The 19,516-nt window shown below is 36.0% G+C and overlaps 1 protein-coding gene across 2 annotated transcripts in view; it reads right to left on the reverse strand.

Annotated features, from left to right (window-relative positions):
- pard3ba (par-3 family cell polarity regulator beta a) overlaps positions 1 to 19,516 on the reverse strand; it is a 168,422-nt gene that overhangs the window by 33,493 nt on the left and 115,413 nt on the right. Inside the window, exons 17-21 of one of the 2 annotated variants that reach the window (XM_081362127.1) lie at positions 18,470 to 18,685; positions 16,193 to 16,376; positions 2,065 to 2,106; positions 1,607 to 1,711; positions 1,078 to 1,341 (exon numbers count right to left, since the gene is read on the reverse strand). In XM_081362127.1, coding sequence (XP_081218253.1) covers positions 1,078 to 1,341; positions 1,607 to 1,711; positions 2,065 to 2,106; positions 16,193 to 16,376; positions 18,470 to 18,685 — 811 coding nt within the window. The remainder of the gene's footprint in view (positions 1 to 1,077; positions 1,342 to 1,606; positions 1,712 to 2,064; positions 2,107 to 16,192; positions 16,377 to 18,469; positions 18,686 to 19,516) is intronic. The other variant, XM_081362128.1, reaches the window with a different exon arrangement.

Raw genomic sequence — 19,516 nt, forward strand, 5'->3', positions numbered from 1 at the left:
TTATGATTTTACAGTAGCACTACTGTAGTATATATATCGTGCTTTGTCAGGAAATGTGGTATCCAAATGTGTTTTTCAGTGTATTTCTCTTGTACAAGAGCGAGTCTGTGAGTGTGATAGGATTACAGCTCTTCTGAGCTCGGTGGACAGCACAGCGCAAGGAAGATAATCTTGTGCGAATCGATGGTAGGACTAGAGCAAGAAGGAACACGGTCCCCACGGACACTGCAACACTCACGCATAATTACCGCCAGACAACAAATCAATGGGCTCAGTCGTTGAGACCACTCAACCCGGACTAAAAACTCACCAGTACATTCCCTCTGTATATATACAGACTGTACAGCTACACAGTAAATCACAAATGACTCCAGAGACACGTCTGTCAATATTTCAGCTTGATTCGCCTAAAAGGCCAAAGCGTTCATTACCGATGTGCCTGGATTTTTGGTAATATGTTGCATGTACAATGCCAAAGCAAAATGTTTTATGCTTTTGATAACGAATTCAACAAGTACTAAAACTTCCATTGATTTAATTTTACTGAGTGACTATCGTGAGGAGGTTTTTTTTAACAGTAGATAACAGAGATAATAGGTTTTACCAATAAATGCTAATAATAAAATTATTATTATGAAAAATTCTAAAAAACTACAACAGTAAAACATCTAATTTAATAACATTTAATAATAATATAAATAAATAAAATAATGAACATCAATATTTCAAAATAGTATTATAAAATATTATTATTATTTATTAATATATATATATATATATACAGTATATATATATATATATATATTATTGTGCATAATATGCATTATGAATATTTTATTCATAATAATAAGATGTTAAACGTATTATTATGATTATTATTCTTTTATCTGTTTACTGTTGTAGTCGAACAAATGTCTACTTGTTATTGTGTCAAAAAGCCAAAATAAAACAATTAAAATTATTCTGCTACTGGTTACCGGATACATAATCGGTACTGGTCACACAACACACAATATTGCACAATATTTGTCATTTTATGCAAGGTATCAATAAAAATTCGTTTGGACTGGTTCCCACCTGTCAGTCTTTGGAGGGGCGGCTTTCTGCTTGTTCACTTTTGCATAAAGGCCCTCTAGCTCCTCCTCATTGGGCGGCTCTCTGTTCGGGGCGGGGACAGGAGGCTGAGAGTAGTTGTGGGTGGGAGTCCCGGGTGGATACGGGGAGTGACTGGAGGCAGGGGGTTCTCTGAAATTGTTGATGCGAGCATAGTTGGGATCCAGGTCATCATCTTCCACGTCTGGGAAGGTGAAACGGTCAAGAGCAGGGCTGTTCCTTTCACTCCTGTGGGATTAAAAACACACTCTTTAGAAAATTCTTGGACACCAGAAATGTTAAACATCCAAAACACTGTTAAGCAAACATACATAATTGAGTTTAATTTTTTCCTTCCTCTTTAATTACGGTAAGAAGAGAACAACCAATTATACAAATAGAGCATTTAACATCCAGAACTAGTTTAAGCATTTCTACATTGGTGCATTAGCTTAATAGGTTAATAAAAATAAATAAAACATGTTACAATAATACTCTTAAAAGGCAAACATACTTGGACAGAAACACCTCAGGTTCACTCTTGTCCATCTCCTCTTCGCTCAAAGCTCCCAGTTGTTTAGCCTTAGATTTGGCTTTATCCTCTTTTTTCCTCCCAAACCTGGATGAGGGTTGGAAGAAAGTGAGGAGAAAGAAAGAAAGAAAGAAAGAAAGAAAGAAAGAAAGAAAGAAAGAAAGAAAGAAAGAAAGAAAGAAAGAAAGAAAGAAAGAAAGCATGGACACATAAAGAGAAAAAAGGAAGATGTGTTATGTTTTTATAATTGGTGACTCAACAGATTCCCTGCGCTTCCAAGTACCAAAGCAGAATTTTCTGTAGAAACTTTAATGATTGGTTCCCCATGTACCAGCCTGAAAACACAAACACACACGCCTGCAAAACCAAGCGCATCAGTGCCCAATGCCCTGTAGTGATTTCTCTAGCACATTTCTACGCCCAAACCTTCAAAAACTCACATATTCTTCTGCACTGATCTGAGGTCAGGCGGGGTCTCCTTGCTGACAGGCAGATAAAGACAGAAGAGGAAAAGGTTATATCCAGAATAAAGCTAATAATGAGAGAGAGTGGGTGAGATGATCACACAGACTCAGGAGAGTGACGCCGTAATGAAACATCAGCGTCAGGCTTTTGGTTCACTAACTGGGTGATCAATGTGGAACTTGTGAATAGGTGCTTAGTAATGCTCATTATTCTTCTTAAACATTCAAATCCAAATGATATACAACCCAACAAGAATAATGTCCAAGGTAAATTATTTTGCAAATGGCTGTGATGGGTGAATCTCAAAATAGAAGTCATATTTCACAATTAAATCAAAAGAAAAGAAAAAGGAAATATTTTATAATAGGATTTTTTTTTTCATTGTGATATTCTTTTCATGACATTTAAGCACATTTATATTCAATAAAAATAAATAAATAAAATAAAATAAAATGAACAGATATATAAAACATAAAATTGTATTCAGAATATGAAATTTTATACTGAATAACTTAAATTCAGGTCAACATATAATATCATGAAGCAAACTTACAATTGCACTTTTTCGACAGTATAGAATTTAAATATTATTTATATTAATATACTATTTTTTAAAACATTAATATTATATAATCATTATTAAAGCATGTATTTTATGTAAAAAAATATATATTGTGTAATGTAAATATTATAATATATAATGTTTAAATATTATTAATTATTTGTCATTAGAGTAATGAGAATAAAAATTGTATCGCACTATCGAAGGCAACTAATTTGGGGAGGAGGAAAATGTGCTTAATTGTCATGTCACAAAGCAAAAAAAATCTTAATGGTCCTAAAAATGGGCTTCATTATAATAATGCAAACATAAGATCCACTTTTTTATTTATTTTTGTGAAAAATGTCCTGAATATTTCTTGACAGTTTTCATGAGATTCACCCTGATAAACATATATTTGAATAACAACTGCACAACATCAATTAACAATTGAGCATTCAATTACATTTCCACAAACGCACACTCTAGTCAGGAGCAATCAGAAACCTCCGCTACCAAGATTCCTACATGTCTTTTTAATTTGACAGAGATATCGCCCGAGGCTTCAGTTTACTGACATAACGTACATGCATGTTTGCAGAAGATAAGCCGTGACTACATGATCCAAACGCTGAGTCTACGTGCGATTGAAGGGTCCGGTTGGATCCTGCATCCCCTCGCAGTGTCTCCTGTGTGTTATGCCTCAATAGTACTCCATTTCCCAGCCCCACACACGCACTAATGACTGTATTTATCTCATTAGGCTGGAGCGATCTAATACCGGCAGCTGGCATGCTAGCTCTGCCTTGCCCTTAAGCACTGTCATTAAAACCAGAGGGAGTCGTGGCCTGAATATCAATGTGCCGCAGTCTTGCTCAATCCGTGTGAGAGCAGCGCCGGTCATCACGCAACACAGAGCTCGCACAACTCTACTTGATTATTGGCCACACAACATTTTTCACTGAGAACATAATACAGTAGTGACCTGATCCTTATAGAAACTGACTATGCTAACCATGGTATGGAAAATTTCCAAAGATAGGTTATTGCTACTATTGTAAAAGCATAATAAATAATGTGGGATCTCCTTAAAACAGCATAATGATTTTTTCTTCTCTTATTTTTATGGTAGCGGTGGCTAATGGAAGTGCTCTATGCCACCGTCTAGTGCAGCTATTAAGCTCTTACTTACGACTTAAGTCATGCATTCAAGTCTGAAACTATTAAAGCCCATTTCCATCACATAAGAAAAAAATATGTTTTGGTAAATCATAATTGAATCGAAATCGAAGCTGACATACTAAAGACCCGTTCACACCAAGAACGATAACTATAAAGATAACTCTATTAGCGTCCACACCAGGGGATATATCGTTCTGTTTATTCTAAGCGCGTGATTGTCTGTCACTTTAAATGCTCAAACTCATTACAGCAGGATTGATTCTGATTGGCTGTCTGGATAAAATCGTTCTGAAAGGGATTCCAACGCTATTGTTTCTCTGTGCCGTTATCATTATAGCTGTGAGGTGAACTCTGCTATTCTTTAATATTGAGAACGATTTTTTAGAGCTGTATCTTTATCGTTATCATACTAAGTCATAATTATGAGATAAAAAGTCGAAATTTACATAAAAATCATGTCATGATGTTATGACAAACATACAAATCATGACATACTAGCATTAAGTATGAAATAAAAAGTTGAAATTGACATACTAAGTCATAATTATGAGATAAAAAGTCGAAATTGACATAAAAAGCATGTCATGATGTTATGACAAACATCCAAACTATGACATACTAGCATTAAGTATGAGATAAAAAGTTGAAATTGACATACTAAGTCATAATTATGAGATAAAAAGTCGAAATTGACATAAAAAGCATGTCATGATGTTATGACAAACATCCAAATTATGACATACTAGCATTAAGTATGAGATAAAATGTTGAAATTGACATACTAAGTCATAATTATGAGATAAAAAGTCGAAATTGACATAAAAAGCATGTCATGATGTTATGACAAACATCCAAATTATGACATACTAGCATTAAGTATGAGATAAAATGTTGAAATTGACATACTAAGTCATAATTATGAGATAAAAAGTCGAAATTGACATAAAAAGCATGTCATGATGTTATGACAAACATCCAAATTATGACATACTAGCATTAAGTATGAGATAAAATGTTGAAATTGACATACTAAGTCATAATTATGAGATAAAAAGTCAAAATTGACATAAAAAGAAAATTATGACATGAATCATAATTGACAAAATGCCCAAATTATGACATACTAACTCATAAGTATACACATTTAAAATTGACAAACTAAGTCAAAATGATCAATACAATTATGATTTACCAAAGCATGTTATTCATGCTAATTGAAATAAAAAATAACTTAGCAAAGACATTCACTACCATACACTGCAGTGCTGCTTTCTGCCATATTTCATGTAGACATGCACCTAAACTAAACCTAAATGTCACGTACAAACAAACTGAATTATAGTGGCTACTTTACATGTCATATCTGGCCATAATAAGCTGCAAATACCAGACTTCATGCTGAGACTAAGGCTAGCTAAGCTCTAGGTTTCCCAACACTAGTTTGCGATTCAGCGCGTGTGTCTTGAAAACCCAACTGATGGCTCAATCTACCTGAGGCCTGAAGCGTTCAGGTGCATCCGATTGTCGTAGTAAATGCGAAACATGCCCTTGGAAGCTGATTACACTTCTAAAAGTTGTCAGCATAAGGTTGAGTCATGTAGCCCAAGGTAGCATACTAACAGTTTAATATGGTCTAAATTGAGTTTGCAAAGTGAATTAGCATCACTGTGGTTGTTAACCTGAGATTAAGATGGTCTATGTAGCTCTTGAGTGACTTAAAATTCAGACTGTGGAAATTACAGGCTAACGTTAAGGGCGAAGATGTGTGAAATGAGACAAAAATGACACGAATGTTGATGAGAATCATATGCATGCGCTGTAATTACAAATCTAAAACCCAATTATGTCGTAATGTAACCTACAATACTGAAGCCGTCTTCGTGAATAGCTTTTTCTCCGGCTCTGTGCTGGCAGCTCTCGGTTTATCGATTGACTCGAGTTTACTGAGTGTTGCAATTTATCAGTCTAAACCGAAGGCTCATATTTTAGCAGACCAAACCTCAATTTTCACACAGACAGACAGGCTGATCCATGGGAACTGGGGACGTACTGCTAAGCTGATCATTATGTTTGCATATTAATGCCTGTTTCTCCCCCTTCTGGTTTTTAAGGATCTTTCTAATTAGGTAAAACTGTCAGGAGCGGATCTGCCCCCCGCTCTCTGGTTCCTGTCTGATCATTGTTTTTATGCCTTAAAAAAAGTATTTTTTTTTTTTTTTTTTTATTTTACAATAAATCTTTTCACACATGCACTACTGTTCAAACATTTTGGGGTCGGTAAGATTTTTTTATGTTTTCTAAAAAGTCTCTTATGCTCACCAAGACTGAATTTATTTGATCAAAAATACAGTATAAATAAATATAGTAAAATATTATTATGATTTAAAATGTATGTTTTAAAATACAGTTTATTCCTGTGGTCAATGAAGACGAGTAATGATGCTGGAAAATCATCTGTGTCACATGATCCTTCAGAAATCATTCTAATAAGCTGATAGCTGCTAATTTCGTTATCATCAATGCATTATTATTATTATTTTTTTTTTGTGGAAATCATAATACCTTTTGATCAATTTAATGCATCCTTGCTAAATAAAAACAGTAATAAAAATAAAAATAAAAAAAAGTTGACCTGTAGTGTTTTTTTCTTTATAATGGCTCTTCACAGCCACAATTGAAGCCATTTATATATTTCTCTGAGGGTAATGAAATGAATCAAAACAGTTCACACATCAACAAAATCGATCAGACTTTCACGTGGAGGATGATAAAATGGGAGACAAAAATACCACTAGGTACTCCCAAAAAAAACCCTGAACACCCTAGACACTCCCTAGCAAACATCTACAACAACTGCAAATCAACACCCTAGTAAGTAACCATTTAGGACACCATTTAGACAAGTGCCAAGTAACAAACACCCAGACAAACCAATCAACTTGCTATCAACAAAAGCCTGTATAAAACTGCCCTATTTTAGTTGGTAGAAAAACTAAATGCAATATTTCAAAGTGTATATTCTAGTATTAGAAAAAGCATTTCCCACAATGCTCTGATATGACTTCATTAAGTGACTTTTAGTTGATAATCAAGGACAAACTGTGCAACAAAGTACAAGAGATTTGAACAAGGAGAAATGAAGGAAAAGGAAACAAATGAGTTTCAGTGAGAAAAGAGGTTTGACGGATTAAACACAGTAACTATAATTAGCCTCAAAAACACAGTAAAAGGGGATTATCATACTAATCCCAAAACCAGTGAAAATCTGACTGATTAAGTAAAGCTATATTTCAAATGCTGTTGCATCATTAGCAGTAACAGAGATCACAAAGAAAAAAGGCTAGTTGCTAAACAGAAAATATAAAGCATGAAGCATTGACCACTGAACCAAGATTAGTCACAATCTTGGAATTAATTGCAAGATCCAGTCCATCTGGCAACAGTAAATTACTGTGTTAAACACTGTAAAAATTACATACTACAGTTGCTTTTGTAAGTTTGACCATCACTACTTAAACATTAGACACTGACAGTCACGTTTAATATTATACTAAATGTAAATGTTTTCCTCAAATACAAACATGTTTAAATGTTAGTGTTACTTACATCATATGAAGCTACTGTACAATTAAAAGAAATGGTAAAGATGTTCAGTGAAATACAGCTATTGCAATGATAATGCATTCTACTTTATAAACCAAATTTTGACACTAATTGGATGAATCAGATTCTCTTTATCATCTTCAACTAGTGCAGAAAACCAATATGTTCAGACATTGCACTAATGATGCAGATTTATCAAAACAGTTAAAAGTTGTCAAATATCTTTCCACCAGTGTCAGTGAGGTGATGAGCACGTTCTGTGACACAAATCTTGTCCTTCTGGCATTAAACGTTTAAAATCATATGCGCGTTATGTTTTACACATTTGACCAAAGTGTAAAGTCTTGCTAGTTTTGAGTGGCGTGTGTCCAAGCTGCAGATGGCGTCTTCCATAAAGCGCATATCAATCAAAACGGCCGACGATGCGCTGTAAGAATGACACTTTGACTGTCGTTTGACAGCCTGCATCTGTCACTCGCTGCGAGACTGGAGCAACATCTCCGTATCTAATATTCAGACAGATGACGTTTATGGACTTCTTACCATGATGTCCATCTGAAAACATTAGTTGTCACCGATGCCGTGAAAAAAAGGATTCTGAAGCAAAATTATAAGTGATTTCTGACATATTAAAGTGCTTTTTTTATATCAACTTTCACGCAGTGTGTAATGTAGCTGTTTGTGAATGTAAAAGGTCTGCAAAGTTTTAAAGATCAAAGTGCATGACAAATAAAGATATTGGCTCCTAAAAGAAAGAACCGATTCTGAACTAAAACTAGTCGTCAGCAATTTCAGTCTCACTTCCTGTTACAAACAGCCTATGGTCTTCATTGGCTGACCGTGAACAACATCTACTTTACCCTGGCCTCAAAAACTGTAGTTGTAGCTGGAGTTTGGATCATGTTGTCGACATGTCGAAGAGACGTGGTTTTCTGCACTGCGAATCCACTTCAAGGGCCCTATTTTAACGATCTGAAACGCAAGTATCAAACGCGAAACGCATGTAACTTTGTGGGCGGATCTCGGATCTCGCAAATCTAAAATGGGTTGGTCTGAAGTAGCTTCATTATTCATAGGTGTGGTTTGGGCGTAACGTGAAATAAACCAATCAGAGCGTCATCTCACATTCCCTTTAAGAGCAGGCGCGCTTGTTCCATGGCGGATTGCTATTATAACGGCGGATTTGCCAGGAGCGGTTCACAGCCGAGGAGACCGACGTTCTCGTCAGGGCCGTAAAACACAGAGAAGTGACATTGGGGACGGAGAAACACACCCAAATTAGCTTCGGTTAAACAGGCGTATAATCATTTGGGTAAACGTGTAAGCTAGATTTATGCCTATTTATCACATCTTCATGGACACCACAATGATTTCCCTTGTGTGGAATATTTTTCTTTGTAATTATGTCTGGTTTGCAAAAATGGGAACTGTGTAGATGAGAGAAGCAAAGTGCATGTGCGTTGTGCACACGCTACATTATGGTCAAGCATGCGCCCTTAAAATAGCATCTGAACACGCCACTGAAAACGCGCCACTGACTTTAGACTAGGTTTTTCCTGGTCTGTGGCGGAATTGTTTTCTGGAACTGCAAAATGGCACCAGGGAACGTTTGTGCCAGAACATGCCTCCTCTTTTCGCTGAACCGCCCCCGGGAGCGCAAGTTCATTCCCTAATTTACCAACGTGTGTCTGTGGAGGGAAAAGTCCGCTGTGCGTCGGGTGCAAAATAGGAATGATACATGCGTCGGTGTACAAAGTCAATTGCGCTGGGTGCAACATAGAGCCCCAAAAGGATGAGGGTTTGCGTTGGAATTGATCTGGAAAAACCAACGCCATTGTTACTGCTCTGGAGCTGAAATTCAGATATGGTAATGAGCGTTTGCCTTCAGACAAGTGCTGTAAGCAGTAGACCAATCACAACAGACTGCGCCGTCTGACCAATCAGAGCAGAGGATGCTCGCGGAAAGGAGGGGTTTAGACTAGAGAGACCGGATCTTTGAACGAAACGTTTCAGACTCTTTGAGAAATGAGGTGATAATGCAATGTTTATTATGAGAAAATTAAAGTGTTTTTTGACCTTGGATGCATGTAAAAACCTATTGTAGGGGACTCCAAAACTAAATTAGGAGTCTTTAAAACTTGACTTTGGACTTGGACAAGTCAGAATCCACCGAGCAACTGCACACAACGTGCTCACAACCACTCAGAACACACAAGCTAAACCGCATAGTAACGCCCTGGCATTTAGTGGTACATTTTGAATTTATAACCATTTTAAAACTTCCTATAATAATTTGCCCATGAAATAAAAAAAAAAAAAAAAGTTGAAACTACCACCCATGCTGTTCCTCTATACGTGTGCGTGTTGAATCTCCACGAGGAGATTTTCTTTATGCAGCACTTGCTAATATTAAAAAGGCGTGAAAGTAAAGGTTAATGTGATTTGACCACTTTCAGGCCAGGCGTGTCTCTGATGGGAAAGAGGCTGTTAACCTTTACCGTCAGAGCAGCGTTCCCTGAGACCGGGCTTGCCGGAGAGAAGTCCATCAATCACAGAGCTGTCTCAGAACGCCGTTCACAATGTGCAGGAGATGGTAGACGAGGAGCATGTGTCATGGGATACCGCTTGTGGTTTCCAGACTCAATACAACAGTGTACGCTTAGACTGGCTGTATAACACAAATGAGCGTGCACATACAGTAATTCAGTACACGCGTAGTTGTGAATAGGTTTACATATCTTTGCCATTCATACTTGCAAAACATGTTTTTTTTTCTCAAAACAACTGAATTAGTAGTGCACATTAATTATATTTTATAATGTGAAATATTAAATAATTAAACTAGTTGTAATAATGTGCCTACACAAATAAAAAAGCTCATACTGCAATATATAATATGATATAATAATACTATAAAAATATTGTATAATGTAATATATTATTAAATGGAGGCACAAAAGGAGATATTTATAGCTGAATGTCTACAATAATGCACTCATGAAAATAGAAAAAAGCTCATATGGCAACTGTAATATATAATAAAATAAAGGCTCATATTGTGAAATATAATATAATATAATAATATAATATAATATAATATTATATTATATTATATAATATTATAATATAAGATAATATAATATAATTATGTCCTTTTGTGTTCTATGTAAGATTGTATTATAACTAAACGTCCAAGCTGCTCATTTCCATACAATGAAAGTAAATAGTGACCACTGTCAATCAAGATTTTTAAGGCAAAACTATTAGTGAACAAGTCTGTTTGTCACACAAAGCTATCGTATAAGACTTTGAATGGAGTGCATGAGGCATATGGACTAATTTTAGGATGCTTTTATGGTGCTTTCATGTCTTTGCACAGCACCTAGTTCCAATTTTATAAACCTAAATATGAGCAGGATGTCTGTCATCATTTTACAAAAGTTATTCTTTATATAAAGTGACTGAGTTTAGTCTTAACCTGCCATCTTGAGCTGTTTTAATACATACAGGCTATAATACCCCTCTTAGACGATTTAAGCGTTTCATTACGTTCAAAAAAGTTTGAGAGATGTGCACCACATCAAGACTTGTGAAGTTTGAAGACACAGATGAACCTAAAAATGAACCCTTACAAACAAACACAGAGAGGAGGGCCTGCCACGAGCGATTAAGTATGCAAAAGCTCATTAATATTCATAAGTCAGTGTGCCTTCTCTGCTAATATGAATATGTGTTTTTAGTCCACAACGCCTGACTGACAGAACACATCGGCATGAATAAATGAGGAAATCACTGCAGAATGGGGTTCAATTTTAGAAACATATTTCAGTAATTAGCCTCTCGCAGGCTGCACTGAGCGATTGTGTTAACAGCTTCATATGTTCCCACTCAGACGGCAAATAAAACATGATGTGTCCATCTCGCACCGCGCTGAAGCATGTGTGCCATGCTAAATATCAGCTATAATTCTTCACAATAAAAAAAACAGATATGGAATCCATTATAAGAATCATTGTATGATTATATGTGCACCAAATGCCGTTTGTGTGTGTGTACAAAGGCAGATAAACATACTAACTACTTTTCACACACATCATTTGTGTGTAAATATAACCTCCTAAAACCAAATCAACCCATTTGTATATTTCTGTGAGGGTAATCAAAACAGTTTCAACTACTCCATGCATCAACAAAGATGAACAGACTTGCGTTTTTACATGGCAGACGAAAAAAAATCTTGCAAAACACCTTGTCAACTGCTTCATTAAATGGCTTAGCAAATACTAAATAACTTGTCAGGCCAAACTCAACCTCATGACAATGCAAATACCATTAAAACTTTCTTCAGAAAATGTATTTGTTAAAATATAACCACACTTTAGAAACGTAAAGACCCATTTCCGTTAGCTTGTCAGTCGCTAATGCTTGTTTTCACGACGCAATGAGTATTAGCTGTTTTATAGGCTCTGTAACCGAAGCCACGGATAAATGTTTCTCTACGGAGCCGTAAAAGGCTGTGCACAGCTCAGCTGCCATTCCTGTACAGAATCTCAAACCCAAATGATCTTTTCTACATGAATCAAAAGCAAACATTCATAATAGTTCAACTTTTGCAAAAAAAAAAAACCTACAACTTTAAAAACACGAAACTGTGAGAGCATCACAAACATTCAAAAACATGTCAAGAGCGCAGCGGGATTTCTTTCAAATCACCCAGGGATTAAACAGAGCCAAATGCTCAATTTAAGTAAATTAAAGAATCATCTCCATTTCAGATTACTGTCAAAGCCATCTGCTCACTCATAAACAAACACTATGAGCGTGTTTATAGCTAAACTAGTATACGTCTAAACGCTGTTGGCTTAGGAACGCAAGATGAGGGTTGGTGTGTAATCTCACTGTGTGACACGATTCTTGTGTGATGCATTCTGGGTAGAGGAAAAACAGGCGTGCTAATTGGCTTGATGCCACGTTGGATTTGTTGGTTCCGATTTGGAACGCTAAATGGAATTGAGGTGGACGGATCGGGAAGCAGCAGACGTGAGTGTGAGTGAGAATGACACACCAGAGACTGGTGTCAAAATTTGTGTTCAATGTCAAAGGAAAACACATGAGAGGGTTTTACTTATTTGATGTTGTATGATGATTTTCCATGTTTAAAAGGATGGATTTTGTAGTGCAGGTTTTTAAGAGATTTTTCGCAAATATTTAGTTAAACATCCAATATCATAAAACAATAACTGTTTTTTTAAATACACAAAATAACATTCGCAATACTTCTATAATGTGACTGAAAAAGGATTGGGATATGTAACAACCTATGTAATATAAAATGTATATACTGGATAAAAAAAAATGTAAATTATTAAGAAACAATGTCAGGACGATATATAATATTTTATTTTTAATATACATGCATGTATGTATGCATGCATGTATGTATATGTATGCATGTATGTATGTATGTATATGTGTGTGTGTGTATAAAATATTTTCCATCAAAAAAGAATGTAATTTAAAAAGCACCACATATAACTGCATACTCACACGTAATATATATATATATATATATATATATATATATATATATATAGAGAGAGAGAGAGAGAGAGAGAGAGAGAGAGAGAGAGAGAGAGAGAGAGAGAGAGAGAGAGACTGAATGCATAACACACACAGCCAAAACATACGTTATTATACTCTTATGTCTAAAAGAAACTGAAATAATAGAGGCCGCTTCAATCATTGTTTACTGACGCTTTGCTTATGCAATGAATTGAATGAAATACCTCTAATTGTGAAAAGACTGAAAGAAAAGTGAATCTAAATCCATCACGGCAGGCAGCCAAAACACGAAGATGGCTATAAAGCGCAAAGCACCAAAAATCTGATGCTCTATTGTTGTCACGTTGAAAGCATCCCACAAATCCATCTGTAACTGCGGCCCATACAAACAGCGCATCTGTCTTCAGAGCCGTACTCTGTCACACGATAAACACAGCATTTCCACCCATAAAAGGGAAGAAATGAAAATCACCAGTTTGCTTTGCTGCAAAGTTGAGAAACGAACCATGAATCACGCTCTCACATGTTTATAATTTGCCTTTTTCTTTTTTCAAGATGATGAAATACACCCGTGAAGACTTTACAATTAGATTAAATTGCACCATAACACAATGGCTAATTAAGTCATTTTTCAAATTCAATAAGGAAGCAGATTGGAAAGCAGGGATGTGATACGAGTTGTTTGGCAAAAACCCTTGTCCAATACGTCCAAGCTGTTTGGCTGACTGATATTTGGCTGCGAGTTTGGATTTCTGGGAATTTCATCAGCGTTAAAGCAAGAGGAACTGTGAGACCCTTTCACGTGACTCGTGTCATGGTTTCAACGCATCTCTCAACACAATGGTCGAGGCGCTTTGACCACTGCGTGAAAACCATTGCAGTTACGGAAGGACGATTTTAGCTGAGTTGCAAGATGTGTGCATCATAAATGGGGAAAACAGTAAAGACAAATGAAAGCGGTAACATATTTTAGCAAAAAATCCTTGACATGCTTCCACCCAGTCTTCAAGCAGAAGGAACTAGATGAAATAAATGATACCAATCTATAACCTGCCAGTTAGTACAACTAATAACACACCATGTTGGTTCGTTTAGCCAGAGGAGAACTGAGTCTGGTTTTTCTCCAGTTCTGCCACTGATGGAGTTTGGATTCTTTGAGTTTGGGTCGCCTCTGGCTTGCTTAGTTGGGGATATTTAATATTAGGGCTGGGTATTGACACAAATTTCACAATTCGATTCGATTTCGATTCACAAGCTTGCAATTCGATTCGATTACGATTACGATTCGATTCAATATTGATTACTTTGGATATCAGGTACAATACATGTCAAATTTTCTCAAGGAAAACAAATCTCTTAACTAATGCTGTAAACTATCGGAGTCAGTTGTAGCCTATAGGCTTCATTAGCCTACTATAATATTGAAGATAAAAATGAACTGATTTGTATACAAACACTTAAATTACACTTTTATTTATTTTTATAATAATAAAGTTATTGTAATATAAACATTTAAATGGTGGCTGTCATTAAAACCTGCCAGATTTATTCAAACATGCATTAAATATTGAAGAACATTAAAAAATGATAATGAATATGTAATATGGTGCATATATTTAGCAAAATTATCCTATCTAGAGTTAATTTTTCTAGCTGACTGACGAGTTTATGGTCACTGGATATGGTTTTTCTGAGGTAAATGTGACGTTACATGACATGGTTTACAAGCTGTTTTACTGACGTCTTTCCACGTTTGAAACACTGATTGAGCGATTCCATGTGACATGATACGGATTTCTATAAGTTGTACTCTATCTTTTAACACACTTTTAGATGCTCATTCATGTTTATTTTGCACTGTAACTGGTATTATTAAGGCAGAAGAGAAGATCTCACGCCACAGCGCCAAAACGTATTTATGTTTTTGAATTTCGTAAGAAAATGGACGTAATTTGAAATCCGAGACTTTGTTTCATATCAATAATAACAAAGCACAAAGAGTATTGCGATTTATTTTAATGGGATGTGCGCTACAATGTTCCAATCATTCATCAACTGAAAACAGGATGGCTAATCGATTCTTGGGATTTAACATTCGATATCGGTTTTTAAAAATGAGAATCGATTAAAATCGAGAAATCGATATTTTTTACCCAGCCCTAGTCAGCAATATTATTTATTTGACTGTACATACACCATCGGATGAGAACTGAACTGAGCTGGACGATGACATATAGAGCTGCTTTATAACCGAATTGAATCAACACTGAACTGACCTCAGCTAAACAATGAGACTATTTCATTTTAGAGCTGCTTTACAGCAGAATTGAACTCTGTTTGCATCATTGAATCATAATTTCCCTGTTTAACCTTGTAAAGCTTCTTTAAGACAATCTGTATTGTATAAAGTGCTATATAAATAAAGGCGACTTGGCTTTTTCTTGTTGAGCATCATATTTCATGTCACATCACAGAAGTCAAATGGGTTGTGAATACAATTTCATGTCAACTTTACAAGCTAGCAGTGACAAAAAATGGTGACACTTTCCAAAGCTGATTAAAATGAAGGTTTCCATGCAAATACAAATATAAGCTGATCAATTGATAGTCAGAGCTGGACAGGGGTCAGTCCTCACAGAGGAGATTTAGAAGGTCAATTTTATAGTTTAGAGAGACATGCACTGCCATTCAATTATCTTTCATCTCATACATGAAAAGAGTTCTCAAGTCCATCAAGAGGGAAAGGGATTATGCATGAAGTCCAAATATAAAACCCTCAAACACGGGCCTGTCTATCTCATTTAAACACACGGGTTTCACTGTATGTCTGTCATCTTATATGTTTGCCTATATAAAATCACACAAAGACAGCATATGGTGAGTTCACTTGTTTTGTCCTCAAATACCATGGTTTTGAAATAACCGGAAGGCCTCCATATTCAGCTGCGTCAGGAGGCCCTTATTATTCACCCTCTCCAATAACCTCACTATATCAATGGATCAGCACAGGGACACATTTAGACTCCTTCATTTCAAAAGAGCCAGGATACTCCTGTTTCCATGATATGGCCTTGAAGAGCTGCAAAGCTGCGTCCAAACACTTTATGGGAATCATTTAACACATATCACTGCATTTATCATGAAGATTTCCCTTTGTAACTTTATACTCGAGTGAAACTGTGATGTGTGTGAATTTCTAGCAGTCAGACTCATACCTCAGCAATCCAAATCCTTTTTTCTTTGCCTTTTTCTCGGGGTCTTCGGGCTCGTCCTTCTTTTTGCTCTTTTTCTCTTTCTTCTTTTTGGTTTTCTTTTTCTTTACCTTGTTGTCATCATCCAGTTCCTGGCGAGAGGATCCGCTGGCGGGAGTGTCTCTTCCAGACTCTTCCTCAGAGTCATCTGTTGGTGAAGAACAAAGACACAGACATGAGCAAACTCCTAATGTCATCTAATCATAAGGAATCATAAGGAAACAACAAGCTCCGAAACAGACTCTCGCTTGTCAGTAAATGATGAAGAAAGTCTGCAAGTCAAACGTAAAAGTCATATGCATTAAAAATTACACATTCTAACCATTTTTAAAAGAAAAATAAACACATAAAAGGTAAATATCAGCAAATTTGAACAAAACTAATCAAACAGAATTTTTTTTTGATAAAACGGCAATTAATTATTTTCATCTATTTAAAGTCTATATTAAAAGCAATGTCATATTTCACAAAAAAATAAAGAAATTACTTTTCAATGCAAAACATTGCTGCAATGTGAACAAAAATACTTCTATAAAAAATATTTGCATCCTTAATGCACCCAAAATATGCTTCATTTTATTATGGTATTTGTTTTATTTACTTATTTATTTTATTTTTGCTTTTGATGTGAAATGTGGCCTGGACATTTTCCGTTGTGTGATTCACCCTCAGCCTCTTGTTGCACTGAATAGGTTGTTACTAAAGCTGATATCCATAAACCTCCATTCACCCAGCACCTCCTCTAAGGGTGCAGAAAGCTCGACATTTATTCATGAAGTCTGACACCTTATAGGTTCCAATCGAAGGCTCTGGCCATTGCTTAGGTTCTGTCTCTATTTCTCATTTAGAAAGGGTCTTTAATGTCAAAGAGAAAGAGCAGGGTGGATACGTGCCCTTGAATGTGCTGACTTGCTGCTGGAGCTTCAGACAGAAATCCCAATCCGTGATCCTGATGCATTTGCTGATTCACTCCTCACTGGCTCGCAAAGCTCAACCAGTCACTGAGAGTCAAATTCATCTCTCAAATGAGCTATTGAAAGTGAGGGAGCGTCACTGGCACCCAACCGCACTCAACTTTAGAAGTTTTAAAGTCAACATGAAACCCTTTTTTCCTTTTACTTTATGTTACAAAAACATTTTGTTTGGAATACTGTGCAATAATGAATTTTGACTTTCATTTCCACAGTGCAACAGCATAAACTACAATGAGGACAAAATGCATGTTGAGAATTCTAAGCATTTGGGGTATATTGATGAGAGTAATGAATGTGAAGGGTGCAGATGCACTTTTGGCAAAGTGAGAAGCAGTGGTATGCAGCTGTAACTGTTAGCACATGTTTGGCAGAACTGCTGAAAATCTCGCTACTGTGCTCAGCAACATGCTTTAAATGGTATGCAGTGCACACACACTTTAATGTACTTTTGCTGTTGTGAGCAATAACTGCAGAAACCCACTGAAGGCCTTCTGTTTAAATGAAAACACTAGCAGAATAACATTAACAATATATTGGAGGACATAAAAAGAGTTGTTATGTTGCATTAGACATGACCAACCGATGGTGCACTCATTAAAAAATATATATTTCATGTTGGTTGTCATGATCAGTTAAAACACAAATTAAAGTACTAACTTAAACTTAATAAATCAATAACTTAATAAATGTCCAAAAAAAAATACTATTATTATATTAATAAATCTATTCTTAACTGTACATAAAATACATTAATAAATATTATATAAATATGTATTTTTTAATAATTGGAATACATTTGACTAGGCAGAATTCAATTAAAAACATACATTAAGATACATATTAATAAATGTTTTATCTAAATTATTATTCATGTGCGTATATATATATATATATATATATTAATAATAAAAATCACATTATTCATATTTAAAGAAATTATTTTTATTAATTATGGTTGTTATTGTTAATTGTCGTTGATTAATTCTCGTTGATTGAAATATTGCTAAAATAAAATATAAATATTAAATTCTTTTCCTCATAAATTAGAAATGTAAACAGTTAACTTGGTTACTGACTGAAATATAGTCGGTTCAACTAAAGTACTGAAATGACATTCAAATGAAATTGAATGAATTCTAATTCAAACTAATATAACAATATATACATAATGCTAAAATAACCTAGTCTAAATTATTCTAATCATTAAAAATAAGTTTCTTTTAATTATTTAATGAATGCTGCATTTGATTATTTGCATAGAACTCACCATCCTCGGGTTCGGAAGGCCCTTCGTAGGACTTGTCGATGGCGTGGCGGAAGCTGAGGTTGCAGCCTCTGCCTCTGACCATGTGTGCGCGAGGACGATGGAAGGGCACCTCGTCCTTACCGACCTCCTCCATCGCTGTCTGGAGACTCTCCAGAGAACTGGACTTCTGAAGACCTAACCTGGGTCCCAGCGCCGTCCCGTTAGAGGAGGGGGGTTCTGAGACGGGGAGATGGAGGGATGTCAGTGATGGAGGGATGGAGGGTGAAGATTTGAAGATGAGCTCAAGGTTAGAAACATAGCGTATAGTGCCCCGCTGAAAAGACCAGCACCATCAATATATATATATATATACATATATCAAATGAGGACTAGCCTGGATGATCAAGGAGATTCCACCTGGTCTAAGCTGATCTTTTCAACAGGGTGGTTGTAAGTTGTGAAATAAATGCAACAGTTGTGTGGTGAGCTGAGCTGAAAGTCTAATGGATCTGGACGCTTTCAAAGAACAGACGGAGATGAAATATGAAAAGACGTCTGTAGTGGAGGAAGAGGAAAAGAGAAGGGTGGATGATGAAACCTCGAGGTGAGGGTGAAAGAGCATCATGGAATAAATTAGGTTGCAGCAACGTGCAGGAATATTAAACCGAAAAGTAGCAGTGGTAGTAGTCCAGGGGAGAGGAGCATAAAGTGAAGTACTGAGAGACGAAGAACAAATATGAGGCCGTAAACGATGCAAATGGCTGAGAACAAGGGCAGCAGGAGCAGGAGGAGAAGGTGAGGGATTAGAACAAGCACAAACAGGAGAATAAAATGGAGGAATAGAACAAATCCAAGGGCTCCAAACACTGAGAGGGCAAAAAGAAAGACAGGGGAAAGAAAAAAAGAGAAGTGCTTGGTGCTTGAGAGGTAAAATGTGTCATGCAGGAAAGAGCTTTAAAGGGCTGGTTCAGCCAAAAATGAAATGTCTGTCATCTTTTACTCACTCTCATGTCGTTCCAAACCCTTACACGGAACACAAAAGGAGAAGTTTCCCAATTGTGTTCCTCA

This window comes from Scardinius erythrophthalmus (genome assembly GCF_964197995.2).
Source record: "Scardinius erythrophthalmus genome assembly, chromosome: 3".
NCBI lineage: Eukaryota > Metazoa > Chordata > Actinopteri > Cypriniformes > Leuciscidae > Scardinius > Scardinius erythrophthalmus.